Source organism: Paramisgurnus dabryanus, chromosome 15, assembly GCF_030506205.2.
Source record: "Paramisgurnus dabryanus chromosome 15, PD_genome_1.1, whole genome shotgun sequence".
In the NCBI taxonomy this organism is placed as follows: domain Eukaryota; kingdom Metazoa; phylum Chordata; class Actinopteri; order Cypriniformes; family Cobitidae; genus Paramisgurnus; species Paramisgurnus dabryanus.
The window spans coordinates 3,946,873-3,962,531 of NC_133351.1; the positions used below are offsets into that span (position 1 = coordinate 3,946,873).

The window sequence follows — 15,659 nt, forward strand, 5'->3', positions numbered from 1 at the left end:
CCCAATTCAACCACGCCAATCATAACAACACGCCCCGTTTCTATAACATTACATTACTAGCTAAAATAAAACATAACACAAAAATGAACACTTGAACATAGATCAGCGTGATAACAACTACCTGAAAGGACCAAAACCATCTTTTGGAAACTTTTATTGGAAGTGTAAATAATTTTTTATTTAGAGCAGAGTCCAATTCGTTTGAATAGGGAGGGCAGGGTTTATGAGTTGTACTGCAGCCAACCACCAGGGGGATCAAAGAGCCATAGGCTTTACTTTTCAAGACTTAAGAGGCACACCCGTTTTTTACGGTAATCTGTATTTCCGCTATTATCCACTAGATGGCGGTCTTACCCAATTTATAAAAACTTCTTTCTGCACTAAATGACAGTGCCATGGTTGGATAGTGTAGTACCTCACAAAACAGGCAAAATCTGAACAACCTAATTTTTCACGTGCTTGCAGAAAATGGCTTACCCAAACAAAGTTACTGGGTTGATATTTTTCACATTTATAGGTTGATAGAAGCACTGGGGACCCAATTATAGCACTTAAACATGGAAAAAGTCTGATTTTCACAATATGACTGCTTTAAAAAAGGCTGGTGGGGAATGAGTTGCTTACTTATTTAAAGTGATCTTCCTGGTTTAATCATGTAAAATTACCTCTTTTCTTTGCATATTTATTATTATATACCACAATGTGATGAGCAAGTTAGAAGAGACTAGTCTTAGTACTGGCATTAGCACAGTTATTGTTTACTAAGTAAATTAACACACATCATGCTTTTCATTGTGTCAGCACCCTTCAAAACAATGAGAACCATAAATAAATATTAAACTTAACAAGTCTTTCTTTTTAGTTAAAACACATACAATATAGTTTAATTCCAGGTTTTTTCACTTCAAATGCAGTAAAGCATGCTGGGAACTACTAGTCCACTGCCTAGTTATTTATATCAACACATAATTATTAAGTTAATATCCTTTTTACAAATTTAAGTGGATTATACATGACAAATTTAAGTCGAATTTACTCAATATTGTTTTTATTTAGATTCACTTAAATTTACTCACATTTATCTATTATTTTAACTCAAATTTTGGTTAAAAAACAAGAATTCAAATTTTTAAAAATAGTTTTCTCATTTTATTTTGTTAAATTTACTAATGCACATTATCATTTTTTTTACAAATGCCTTGTTTAGAAATATTTAAAGGCAAATTTTGACTTCAAACGTCATAAAAGTTGTGTTCATCTGTGAAGACTAACTTGTTGGACAAAACTTGTAAGTGTCATAAACTTTGGTTAAACACAAAGGGTATAATTTTTGCGATAATTCAAAGTTTTTTGTGAGGAAACCAGTGTCCTGCTAACTTCAAGTTAGCCTACAAAAATATGTCATCCTTGTGGCACTCTATTTCATGCAGTGTTATCTGGTGTTATTAATTCATAAATATTTTGTACTTTTGAACTTATTGGGAATCTAAGATATGTAGTCTATATAAATATGATATTTGTTTTAAAGTGGTTTTGAAAACTTGTCAGATAGTCTGCATACACTTCAAAAAATGAGCGTTGGGTCAACCCAGATGTTGGGTTAAATTTACCTAGAAATGTTTATATGTGACACAACAAGGGCTTAAAACAACCCAGCATTTTGGTGGAAACAACCCAGCATATGTTACATTACAACCCAAAAGGGTTGGGTTTGATTCTTTTTCCCAAGGCTTGAAAATAACCCAGACTTTTTTATAATCTAGAAAACCGACTAAACCATCTAATCTCTAGCTTGGTAAGGCTGAAAGATCAGCTTTGTAGACCAGCATACACCAACAAACTGTCTTTGGCTGTTTAACAGCAGGGTTTTAACCTAAACTCTTGATGTTGATAGACATTCATGGGCATATACAACTTTTAACATGATGGGTTGCATTTAACCTTTGCTAGGTAGTTTCAACCCCAAATGCGTGGTCGAATATAAACATTTTCTGGGTTAATTTAACCCAATGGCTGAGTTTGTCCCTATTTTGACCCAACACTGGTTTAAATAGCATTTTGGGTTGAAACAACCCAGGATAGGTTAAATTACAGATCAACGGGTTGGGTTTTTCAGAGTGTATGACAGCAACTCAAGTCATTGTGATGTTTTGGGTTAATGGGTAAGGATTAGTCTTTCTATACTTATAGCGTATACGTATCCTGTATATGTACCCGTCTTTGTTTTCACTCTACATACAGTTGATACAAATCCTGTGAAAAACAGGACTCAACCTGTTAAATGATAGTTAAATGTATGAAAGTGTTTCCTTTAGTCATATTTAGTGCTTGAGGTGCACAATGAATGACGTGACATTAACCATTTATAATGTTTACCCGAACCACACATGAATCAAAGAAAAGATTTACCATATAGCAACACGTGTAATTACAGGTTTAACATACAAGCTATAGTAATTTATTTTTTATCTCTACACAGGCTCAACTGGCAAATGATGGGGTAAGTATGTGTCAAAGTCTTGAATAGATTTCCTTTAAGTCTTTACACTATTCTTACTGAAAATAATGTAAATGCATATTTTCAAGGTTAGCTGCCAGACAGATGTTTATTGTCATTGTATTAGTGCCAAAAATACAGCTCTTGATAGATAGATACGGTATATTAACTGTAAAAAGATATAAGTTAGCTGCTTTTTTGTTAATAGCTTGCAGTATAGCAAATTCTTTTTTGTTTAAAACAACTCGAATGAACAAGTAATTTCAACTCTTTATTAAAAGAATAAAGTTGAATGGGCTTAATTGTAATAATTTATAGCAACTTCTAACTAGTCAAAAAAGTTGAAATTACTTTTTAATTCAAGTTATTTAAACTTAAACATTTAAGTGCAGCAAGGAATTTTTACAGTGTATCTTAATACTTGAACACATGATTTGCCATTACAATTTTATAAGCAGCTCTTGCAACGCTGTCTTACATAAACATAATAAACAATTAATTATATTTTTTTAATTTACACTCATTTCTCTTTAAAGTGTGCTCTGGCCCCAAAGTGTGCTTGTGAGAAAGGAGAGCGTGGACCCGGTGGCCCTGCGGTGAGTATTTTCCCTTTACATTTTTATGGGACCATGCATCCACGCAAGCCCAGAGGCACATTTTTCCTCTCTCTTTCTGTTTCTAAGCGGTACGAATTCACTCGAAGTGTCAACAGTAGGAAGAGTCAGGCACGATTCTGACATTTTGAATAACTGCTTTGCTTTGTAAGAGTCAGGATGATTATGGGCTTTGTTAGGACCCCTTAGCATTGCCTTTGATGAAAAACATAATAATATTCCTGAAATTAAGTTTCCTTCTATGATCAGTTTGTTGAAAGTGAGACATGTGGATAGGAAGAATATGTAATTACATGCTGTGAGTGACAAACACTGGAATACAGGGCTCAAATGAACTGAATGTTAGCCCCAGATGCATGTGAATTTCCCATTTTAAATCATATGTCAGACTTTCATAAGTTACAATACAAGATTCCTGATCATTCCTATAAGATCTAAACTATATAATGTTACTAAAAATAGTAATTGATAGGTAACTATACTGTAGTTTCAGATATGTTACCCTGGACCACAAAACCAAAACCAGATTTATATTCAATTCAATTTTATTTATATAGAGCTTTTCACAATTGGAAATTGTTTCAAAGCAGCTTTACATTAATAGAAGCAGGGTAAAACACAGATAAATTGAAGGACAATATAAGTATCAAAATACAGCGGCTATAAATAAACTTTACAAATGAGAGTATTAATAATGTATCGTATACAAGAGGGTGCTAAGTTAAGCCAATGTCTGACTCCCCAGGGTTGAAAACGCCTAGAAGAAAACCTTCCGACTTTTTTAGCCTGGGAGGAACAAAAAGAACTAGATTCTCCCTTGGGAGATATATATCGACTGTTTATATATATTTATATGGGATGTAAAGATAAGATAAGGAGATTAAACGAGATCCGTCAGTGGTCGTTGGTCAGGCATCGACTGGGCATCCTGTTGAAGGACGGCCAGTAGATCAGTGGTGTGTTAACCTCCACGGCAGCCGGAACTGGGTCTGTTTGTCTCAATGTCCTCAGGTTCGAGGACGAGACAGGGAGAGAGAAAAAAATCCTATTAGCGTAGGGATTGTTTGGATGTAATGCAAGTGTCACACAGTGTTTTGTTTTAATATATGCTCGGTTCCAGACAGGCTAGCTATTGCGGCATTAGTATATTACCCAGACGAGTTATGTGAATGCTTTATACATCATCATTCATACAAATCTGGAATCTGATGGTGCAAAAAATCTAAATATGTGAACCATGCTAAAAATGAGTTATTGATATTTTGACATTCTTTATTTAAAAAACTTAAAAACAATGTTTTGTTGGAATCTAACAACAAATGACAGAGCTAGACCTGTTTGAAGTTGATAGAGTCAGCAAAGTCAGTTTTGAGAAAAATTGAGATAAAGAGCACCAATGGTCCGATTCAGTATTCCTAAACTGTAATTCTGTGTAGATGTGTCTATATCAGGGACTCGCATGCTTTGGATCTTAATAATTTTTATGTCTTTTAATAGCTATTTTAACATCAAGCATTCTAATTCCTGCATGTTTTAAAACCGAAACCCAATTGTCAGACGTGCATGTGGATGGAGACAAATCTTTGTATTAGATTAAACATTTAAGACAGTGAACCTCTCAGAAAACATACAAATAAAGATCATTTTAGATGAGCATTGGGATCACATATTGAGAAAATCGCCTTTTAAGTTGTTCTAATGAACACACATTACTAATGTATTTTTTTTATATATTTACGGTAGGACATTTATAAAATATCTTCATGTAACATGATCTTTACTTCACAACCTAATGATTATTTTGACCCATACAATGTATTGTTGGCTATTGCTACAAATATACCTGTGCGATTTATGACTGGTTTTGTGGTCCAGGGTCACATATTCACTAAACCCAGTATTCACATGCATTCATTGCTTGCTGCATGGCATATTAACCTTAAAACTGCTTGTGCGTACTGAAATCTTGTTCATAGCATACTGTACATAGTTTCCATATAGCAAGTATGCACTTGTGAAAGCTATAAGATTTAGCATGCTACACCTTAACAGGATTTCATCATTCAGATAATAAATTACTCTCACTTTCCTTGTTCAGCAACATGTATATCTGTGCATATAAAATTAAAACTGTTAAAAATAAATTGTTTATTCTGCTTCGTCATGTCACTCAGAAAGCACACGATTGTTTATGTTTTTGCACATTCCTATGGCTATAAATGACAGGCTTCAGTCATTGCTCTCATTAGTTTACTGTTCATAAGCCATCAGTGAGAGCTATAGAGATGACCAGGTGCTGTCAGCACCGCACCGCAGGTGTTATGATGATAATCTTTGCAGCACATCAAACTCTTTTCCATCATCTGAACATCATGGGATGAATTACGATCAATAGAAACTGTACACAGACTTCTACAGCTGTATCCAAACTTCAAAGTTGGACAGTACTTAAGCATTTTACTTTCTACTTAAAAGTAAATTTTCAAGTATTCGTATTTTATCAGGAAAACAAACATTTCAAACCATATTATCATAATTTACTAAAGACGCACAGTGGATAATTAGCGCTGGAAAGGTCTAGTTATTTTTGTGACTGATCTTATGCATATGCCTTTCTTGGAGTTTCCCTTTCAGATGCAATTTTTTTTGGAAGAGATTATTTAAATGATTCACGCAATGCCATTTTTTTATTTGCGCCATTATTTAATGCCGAAAAAGCATGTCTTAAATCCTTTTGCACTTGGCATAGCTGTAATTGTTGATAAAAGAAGAGGCATGACAGAGATCAGAGAAAGCGTGATACAGTGCAGAGGATTGTCTTAACATGTAACAGTTTAATTGGAATGCCAGAGGAACATATTATTAAAAAATATTGTTTGTCAAGTCATGTTATTTTTTATTTGCTGAAGTAAATAAAAGAGAAGTCACTAGAAGAAGTCACACAATACTAGACGTTTCATAACTTCTTATAAACCTTCATTTTTTTGTCCCCTGGTTTGTTTCAGTGTCCTATGGCTTCGTTAGCTGGGATTACACATCCCAAATTTTCCGCTGCGATGTCCGTGCTGCTGAAATCAAGCGCACCTCATCAGGGGCCTCATTTATAAAATGCTGCGTAAAAACCATCCTACATTTGATCTTACGATCATTTATCAAAAATGCATACGTGTGATTCATAAATCGAACGTACGCGCAAAAAACGCGCGAATCCCTTTCAAATCTATAAATCGCAAATGAACTTGAACTTGTGCGCAGCCGAGCAGTTTCAGATCTCCGCCTTTAAACGATGCGTAATTAATGTCACAGACATATAAAAGAGCACTTCTCAATGTTTAAACCAAATTTCGAGCAGCAAGATTGGCTTATATCTCCAAAAACCTGCAGCAATCAGACAAGCAAAAGTGCGTACGTCTGCTCAGACCCTGACGTGGCGCTAAGCACTTTTCCACGTCAAAGACAGCTTTTATAAATATACACTTTGCCGTGGATTTTTGCGTACGCAAACTTTACGATCAAATCTGTGCGTACGCACGCTTTATAAATAAGGCCCCAGCTCTGCTTATTTGCGACCCTGAACTAATTTGTGCTGCTCTTAGTAGATTGCGTTGATCATTATGGAAATCAGCTGTTGCGCTTGTGTTATTTAATTTGTGTGTACTAAGGTGTACAGAAAATTAAAAGTTGTAATTTTCTAGATAGATATGTCTAGGAACTATACTCTCATTCTGGCCTAATAATCAAGGGGCCTCATTTATAAAGCCTGCGTACGCACAGATTTGATCGTAAAGTGTGCGTAGGCGAAAATCCACGGCAAAGTCCATATTTATAAAAACCGTCTTTGACGTGGAAAAGTGCTTAGCGCCACGTCAGGGTCTGAGCAGACGTACGCACTTTTGCTTGTCTGATTGCTGCAGGTTTTTGGAAATATAAGCCATTCTTGCTGTTTGAAATTGGGTTTAAACATTGACAAGCGCTTTTTATATGTCTGACATTAATTACGCATTGTTTAAAGGCGGAGATCTGAAACTGCTTGGCTGCGCTCACAAGTTCAAGTTCATTTCTGATTTATAGATTTGAAATGGGTATGCGCGTTTTCTGCGTGTACGTTCGGTTTATGAATCACACGTACGCATTTTTGTTAAATGATCGCAAGATCAAATTTAGGATGGTTTTTACGCAGCATTTTATAAATGAGGCCCAAGGACTTTGCTGCCGTAACATGGCTGCAGAAGGGCAATGATATTACGTACTGCCCGGAAATAGTCCCCTGCTATTATAAGTAACCAAGGGGACTATTTTCGGGGGTTGCGTAATATCATTGCACCTGCTGCAGCCATGTTTAAGCAACTAGTACTTTCATACTTTCAGTAAAGTATAAGTAAAATCACACAATTTTAATTAGGTATAATTAGGTATTAAATACATTTTAATATGCTATATAAAGGAATACACAGTATGATTCTATGCTTAAGAATGCAGTGAAGTAAAATATTTCCCAAGACAAACACTTTGAAAAAGCAGAGATGCTTTGAAAATGTAACTAAAAAACTTCAGTACTGTCCACCTCTGCCAAACTCATTACTCACTTTATTTATGAACCACTTAGATGTTTAAAAGTTGATGTTTTTTTTCAAATTTCCAAGCTCAATAACCTAAATGTATGCTGCACTAGGAAGAAAGGTACAAGAAGGTACAAAAGTTGTCTCTGGGATAGGAAAAATAGCAAAATAGTACATTAGGACCTTTATAAATGTTACCGTCCCAGTGACAACTTTAGTACTTTTTCTGGTGAGAGTGTGTGACTAAAAGCAGTCAAGATAAATCCAACTTAATTATATTTTAGCATCTTTAGTGTAGTCACCCTTTGCATAGAATTTGTAAAAATGTACTCAAGCAGCTTCTTCTTGAGATTATAATTATTATTATGATTATTTTGGGTTTTTTTGAAGGACTTCACATCTGTTTTGGTCTCTTTTTCTTCTTTATATAGCCAACGTTATGCATTTCATAAACATTTTATTAAATAAAATTGTGTTTTTCTTCTGAAAGATATTAATATGTTTCATTTCATTTAAAAGATTAAAATATGTTTAATATGTTCATGAGAAACATTTTTTTTATTTGATTGCATTGGTCATTATGGAAATCACCTGTTTTTAGTAAATAACCTGCAGATATTAGCACTCCTATCTGCACTTTTTTGGAATTGCCTCATATCATTATCTCATAAAAAAGCCCATAATATAGAAGGAAATTAATCAACTAGTACCTTCATACTTTTACTCAAGTAAAAGTAAAAGCACACAATTTTAAAGTAATTAGGTAATTTAAAATGTTTTTATTATATTTAATATTTCAGCTTTTATTTGGGAGAGATTTAACTTTGTGGGAAATGCATCACGAAAGTATCTCTATATTTGAAATACCATTGATGGGCTCAGTTTATTTCAAGTGTAAGCTTAGGCCGATAAGCGTCACACCTATGAGCTCATTCACTTTCACTCACTTAACAAAAAATGTAAGTGAAGTTGACACAGCTGCACATTTTCATCCCCACAGGGCAAGAAGGGTCGCCCAGGTGAGGACGGAGCCCCTGGACTCAAAGGTCAAAAGGTTAGCACTCAGTCTTTATTTTGGTGCCATTGTATGTGCATGTCTGTGTGTGCGTGTGCATGGTAGATGTAAATATGATGCTTGAAGACTAATGTCATATGTGTAAGTTTTAAGGTATCCCCTCTTCTGTCTGATCTGTACCCCTTTCTGTTTCGTGCTCTTGTTAGGGTGAATCTGGTTTGAGTGGACTACCTGGGCGTGAAGGCGCAGAGGTGAGTGGATTGACAAGGAAGATATACTGTATAGACCAATATGAGGCATAATATATTATGTGTAGATTTAAAAAGTTTTAGGTTTTAATTTTAAATGTAAATAGTTATATTGAACAAAGTATTGAAGTGTTTAATAAAAACCAAAATACATTTCACTGATATTCACTGATACTCAAACATGATATTACTGAACTTGACACACAGTTATATCAGTAATGTTAATGATGTCATTTCCTGTTATTATGTTTTTCTTGACGCTTAATAGCAAAACGTACGCATGAGAAGCATTTTTGTAGTTTTTTTTTTTTGCTTTACTGTTTTTAATTAAAGGAATTACAGCAAGCTGCTTTAATTTCTTTTTAAGAATTTGACACTTCAGTAAAAAAAATTGGGCAGTTTCCTAAACAGAGTTTAGATTAAGCCAGGACTAGGCCTTAGTTATTTTAGGACATTTAAGTAGTATTTACAAACATACCTTACAAAAAACATTACTGGTGTGCATCTTGAAATAAAACAATGGCACTGATATATTTTAAGTTGTGTCAGTGCAAGCTGTTTTATGTTAAGACACCTCATATATGCATTTAGTCTGGGACTGGGACTGGGTTTAAGACCTCTCCGTGAAACCGCACAAATATATATAAAAATTATATATAAAATGTTAAAATATAAAAAATTGAGATTTTTTAACTCATTCCCCGCCAGCCATTTTTTGTGATTTTCACAAAAGTTTAAAAAAACTTTTTTTCTTTTAAAAATATATAAACATACAAATATATCAAATGAAAGAACAGACCATCTGTTTTCAAACAAACAATAAACAAACAAACAAAACAGGAAAAACGTTTCTTCATATCTATATTTTTTTCTCTGCTTATTTTACTTTAAAAATTTTTTTTTAGCAAAAACAGAAATGATAGCATTTTGTTAGAGATCAGATTCAGAACGATTATCAAAACCTACACAGAGTTTAAAATGAGTAAATAACGTTTTGGCTTCAGTTTTTTCATAATTGGGTAAGTAGGTAATTGCCATCTAGTGGATAATTGCGTTTTAATTGCAGATTAACATAAAAATTCATCAGGAACACTTTTTTTATGCAAATGTTTTCTCTTAATTGACGAGATAACTTGTCAATGGCTGGGAAAGAGTTAATAATGCATAAAAACTGAATAGCTTACCTAACCATAACATTACCAATGTTTGCCAAATTAATCTGACCTTTTTTTTCGAATTTGCCTTTAGGGTAAACCCGGTTACAAAGGAGAGCAGGTATTGTATACCTGCATCTATTCATACGTCATTTTGGTTAAACAGCCTGATGATATGAAATGAATCTGGCTTATGTTTCACTCTTGTGTCTCTACAGGGTGAACGAGGAGAATGTGGTACTCCAGGAATCAAAGGAGACCGGGTGTGTAAACTATCAAATGTTATTTTGCACACGCTTACAATTCATAATAAACATAATAAATGATTCATTAGCTTATATACTCTACCTGTCTTATAGGGTCCTGAAGGTCCTGTTGGCATTCAGGGGTCTAGAGGTCTGCAGGTGGGTGTGAATATATTTATTTAAACCCCTAAAACGTAATGATAACAAAATAAAATTATGCTGGTAATGCTAATAAACACTTTTTTATGTTTTACTGTGCAGGGTATAGCAGGACCACAGGGTGACATCGGACCAGAGGGACCACAGGGCAAGAAGGTCTGTGTTATTTTGTCGTAAACCATAAATTTCAGCTCATCTTGTTTAAAGTGCACACTTAGAAAATATTCCCAATAACTCACTATACAGTAAATAACATCCATTTGGCTTTTTTGGTGAAAAATGTACACAATACTGATGCCTTTATTTTATTTTTTATTAAATAGAAATGATCATTCATGTCCATAGGATGACAAGGTTAAGCAGCACTAAGGGTTAATGAATTACAGCCATTTAAGTTTGAGTATACCATATCCATACGTCTTTTATGTTGTGTCAGGTTTGTGTTACAAAAAGGGGAGGGGGTGGTTAACAGGTTTGAACTTGCTGTGAATTTTCTTTAATAGAGACCTGTGGAAAAGGACTTGCTGCTTTACATGTTTTATTTAACTACAGGAAACATTCAAAGAGGTTTTCAAAGATTTGCAGATGTCCCCATCAGACTATTGCACACATACTTACAACTAATGTCATGGTGGACTCACAAAGCCAGACTTTTGGCTTACAACAAGTCTAGTCTGCGTGGCAATTTCTCTTACTTGTCTTGAAATGAAAGAGACATCTGACTGACAAACAACCAACCAACCGTTTGTTTGGTACAACCATCAGAAACAGTAAAAAGTGCAGAAATCTTAGACAGTATAGTATTTAGTTTACATATTTACATATTTGCCAGAAAATTTGATCCAAAGCGACTTACTGTGCATTCAATGTAAATGTTTTATCACTGTGTGTTCTTTAGGGATCAAACTCATGACCATTTACATGGCTAATGCAATGTGCTACCAAAATTGCATATTTATTTTTCTTGCCTTAAACACAAATACAAAATTTCACAAATACAGTGATTAGTAGCTTGTTGTTATCTCATTGTTTTAAGGCAGACCCTTAAAAATCTCCCAGAAGTTGCGTAAGACCAGCCATTCAAATGAAAGCTAATGCCAGGTTTGTGTAGACATCAGACCGTCAGTAAATGGACTGCGGATGTTTCTGAGACGATTGTCATAGCATCTTAATCTAAGCAGCAAAAATGTTTCCCATGGAAAAATGCTGATTTTCTTTCTTCATGCATAGACACGCATGATGACACGAACAAAAATTCCAGAATGTCAATGGAGCTATCATTAATGTGCGAGATTTCAGATTTGTGACTGCTTGGACTGACCTCATTTTTGATTTTTTTTTTCGCTGTTAAGAAAATATTATTTGAATTGGTAATCTCGAATGTGATTTTGTTTATTTTTCAATACAGGGTGAACGCGGCTCTCCGGGTCTACCTGGAATTCAGGGCGACAGCGGGATTGGACTGCCTGGACCGAAGGTTTAACTCATTTATGACTTTATTAACACTTTAACAAACATAAATGTCTCCAAATCATTGCAAATACGAAAGTTAATCATGCTTTTACTACAAACAAAGCATGGTTACGATCATGATCATGGACTGTAAAAAAGATGGACAAAGTGTATCCATAAACTTCCATTGTAGAAAAAAATGAAGCCAATATTTCTCTTATCTTTCCCAATGACGTCATTTGAAGCCAAAGTCTGCGCAGTAGTGATCGTGAGGTGGAGCTTCTGTATTAAGGCTCCGCCCATTTTGTGTTAAATTCACAATCATCACACCCCTATTTAGTACCATCTAATAACAACTTAAAACAAAGACATTAGTACATCAACATACTAAGAAATAAAATAACAGAAAGCATCGTTAGAAAAAATATATTTTAAGTGTAATTCAATTTTTGGGCTCATGTCCAATGGAGAGGGCGGGGTTTATGACGAGGGTGGGGTTTATGACCTATACTGCAGCCAGCCACCAGGGGGCGATCAAAATGTTTTGCCTTTAGTTTTTAGGACAGGTGTGGTATTGCTAGTAACAATAGATTACCAGAAATTAACCATGTTTTTGCCACAATAACCATAGTTTAACCATGTCTTACAAAGAGTAAACAATAAGCTTATAGGGCGGGGTGCATGATTTTTGAAAAACACTTTGGAAAGAGGAGTCGGGCCGAGTAAAAAACACACTTGTAGCCAATCAGCAGTAAGGGGCGTGTCTACTTACCGACATCGGTGCCTGGGTTTTTTTTGTGCATAAAAAAAAACAAAAAACTCTGCCAATGGGGTAAGCACATTTTTCTTTATTTTTTTGTTCAAGAAAAATAGACGATTTTTTTTCTTACCCCATTGGCAGATTATTTTGCTTCTTTTATGCACAAAATCACTTAAATTTGATATTTTTTGTCTAAAAACTAGACTTATTTTCTTGGGTCATTTTGCTCATCAAGACAAAGCATCTTAATTTAAGAATTTTTAGATTTTTTTACTGAAAACAAGACAAAAATACTAAGAATTATTTTTCCTTGAAAATCATTTTTTGCAGTGTGGCTTTCAGAGATCATGCACCCCGCCTTTAAACATGATTACTAAACTTATGACTATATAAAAACCATTCACTTGAATTACTCACCTCTTTGATCCATCTACAGGGAGACTTGGGATTTCAGGGTAGATCAGGTCCACCGGGTCCACCTGGCATTGGCGAGCCGGGTCTGCCTGTAAGTATGCAAGCAGAAAATCTGAAATTATTAATACGGCAGACCCACATAGAAACTGGGCCTAATCAAATAATTTATCTTGCGCTATGGTTGTTTTATGACTTTTTTTGTCCATCAAATCAGGGTCCTCAAGGGCCACAGGGTGTTCAAGGCGAGAAAGGACCGCAAGGAGAGGGTTTTCCGGGTCCAAAGGTAAGGCTATCCCAAAACACAGCCCCATGAAACCCACGATCTCAGTTTCTGCTATTTAATCTAGCAGGTGATTTGAAATGTTTATAAGTAAACAAATCCTTTTAAGATTTGGACTTGTTTATTTTGAAACCCAAAGCTATTAGTTGATGTTTCTTGACAGCTGAGCAATAAATGAGTGATAATTAACAAGACATTTTAAAGGTGCAGTGTGTAGTTTGTAGAAGGATCTCTTGACAGAATTGCAAAATAATATACAAAACTATATTATCAGGGATGTATAAAGATCTTTCATAATGAAATCACTGGGGAGAAAAGTCAGATTTAAATGATATGTCCCCTTTAATGTTTTCTTGCGTTGTGTCCTCAAGTTAGCAATTTTACTCGATCTTTATGCATTCTGTGAGACCCCTGGTTACATTTTAATGCTAACTTCACATCTTAAAGAGTCTTAAAGAGTTCATTAAATGGCCTATTAAGTTTCTTACTCATGCTGATGTATTTTCTATTGAAATAGGTTTATCTCTATCCCTCTTAGCCAACATCAACTAGCCAGTAGTCTTCAGAATAAAGTCAGGATACCTTTATTTATACCGTATAGTGCTTTTTTACAAATATCATAAACATAGATGACTAATCAACATCATTAGTGCGCCCCAGCACCACACACCTGTGAAATTGAAGCAGTGATGTCTTAAAGACTGTAGCCGGACCATTACAAGAATAACAGGTGTTTTATGTAATTCAAGCTTTCTGGAGACAGAGGAACAATACGTATAATGAACGCTTCTGAGCTCAAGAAAGGAAAGTTAGCATTTTAAAGACATTGGGGCGATAACTCTTCTTTTGTTTAACAGGGGGATCGAGGCTTCGAGGGGCCGAGAGGACCAAGAGGACAATCGGGCCTTGGAATCAAAGGCGACAAGGTGGGCTGTAAATATGTCAGGCGATGAATGAGATTCACACAAGCACAACATAACACACAAAAGAGTTAATGAAGTTTGCAAAGCGGCCCAAATGCTGAAAGCTGATTGGACTGTGAAAGATTGAGGGTTATAGAGCAGACGGGAGGGCGGTACAGGTCAAATTACTGTGGGAATAGATGAAGATGCAAAGAAACAGCTGCCTTACGCTCACCTGGTAGTATTGACAAAACACCTGAACTTATAAAACCAATACCATCGTTCATATCAGTTCTAGGAATATTACAATTGTATTGTTATTTATGATACTGACCTTTCATCTGTGTGTTGTGTGTTTAGGGCGAGCTGGGACCACCAGGTTTGCCAGGGCCAATTGGGCTCCCAGGAATTGGAATTCAGGGAGAAAAGGTAAAAAGTATTGATTTTATCATTAATGGGAATCTTGCAATGACATTTTGGGTTTCTAATATTTAATGTTTCTCAACATCAGGGTGTTGAGGGTCCAAGAGGGCCACCAGGAGGTAGAGGGGTACCAGGAGAGGGCTTACCTGGACCAAAGGTTGGTAGTGTTTGAAACACACCCAAGAGAATAATGTCATAAATAGCAAAGTGTTGTTTGTTTGGGTTTTTATGTCACTTTGCCAAGTTGTTGGAGCAAATGCAGAACAAAAATGTATATTTTATCCTTTTATCGACTCCTGATTTTTGTTGTAGGGAGAACAAGGTTTGCCAGGAGAGATGGGTGCCACGGGAGAGAGAGGACATGGAGAACCTGGACCAAAGGTAATGCTTATTTATGGATGGATTTTTCTAAAATTTGCTTTATTTAAAACATTTTTAAGAATTGGTGAGGTACAAAAACTCATAGTATTTTTTAGGGTGACCCTGGATCTTCTGGGCTGGCTGGAGTACCTGGGCTTCCTGGAGAGGATGGTGCACCAGGACAAAAGGTAACTCAACATTCTGATATCTGGAAATTTGTGAGGTCAAATGAAAGTTTATAAAAGTTGTACAGTTATACTGGTGCTTCAGTGTTCTGGGGTGGTCCCGGACCTCCTTACAGCATGAAGGGACTGTCTATAAAGCCTCCCTTTTCCCCTGTTTTGTTAAAGGTCCCCTGGCTTTTATTAAAATTAAAATACTACAAGAATTTAGAATTTTCATGCTGCACTGCCATCAAACGTTTCTGCCAATTATTTGTCCCAATTTCGCAATAAACTCATCCAAAAAAAATTCTGTCTGAAAGTATATTCTGTCTGAAAAATCTTAAAGGATTAGTCAATTTTCTTAAAAAAATCCAGATAATTTACTCACCACCATGTCATCCAAAATGTTGAAG

General features: G+C 35.3%; 1 protein-coding gene across 2 annotated transcripts in view; it reads left to right on the forward strand.

Moving 5' to 3' along the window:
- col28a2a (collagen, type XXVIII, alpha 2a) overlaps nucleotides 1-15,659 on the forward strand; it is a 33,034-nt gene that overhangs the window by 5,528 nt on the left and 11,847 nt on the right. For both annotated transcript variants that reach the window (XM_073811961.1, XM_065252311.2), the window contains exons 4-19: nucleotides 2,480-2,500; nucleotides 3,034-3,093; nucleotides 8,671-8,724; nucleotides 8,892-8,936; nucleotides 10,182-10,208; nucleotides 10,306-10,350; nucleotides 10,447-10,491; nucleotides 10,594-10,647; nucleotides 11,900-11,968; nucleotides 13,140-13,208; nucleotides 13,332-13,400; nucleotides 14,255-14,323; nucleotides 14,660-14,728; nucleotides 14,811-14,879; nucleotides 15,035-15,103; nucleotides 15,199-15,270. In XM_073811961.1, coding sequence (XP_073668062.1) covers nucleotides 2,480-2,500; nucleotides 3,034-3,093; nucleotides 8,671-8,724; nucleotides 8,892-8,936; nucleotides 10,182-10,208; nucleotides 10,306-10,350; nucleotides 10,447-10,491; nucleotides 10,594-10,647; nucleotides 11,900-11,968; nucleotides 13,140-13,208; nucleotides 13,332-13,400; nucleotides 14,255-14,323; nucleotides 14,660-14,728; nucleotides 14,811-14,879; nucleotides 15,035-15,103; nucleotides 15,199-15,270 — 906 coding nt within the window. The remainder of the gene's footprint in view (nucleotides 1-2,479; nucleotides 2,501-3,033; nucleotides 3,094-8,670; nucleotides 8,725-8,891; nucleotides 8,937-10,181; nucleotides 10,209-10,305; nucleotides 10,351-10,446; nucleotides 10,492-10,593; nucleotides 10,648-11,899; nucleotides 11,969-13,139; nucleotides 13,209-13,331; nucleotides 13,401-14,254; nucleotides 14,324-14,659; nucleotides 14,729-14,810; nucleotides 14,880-15,034; nucleotides 15,104-15,198; nucleotides 15,271-15,659) is intronic.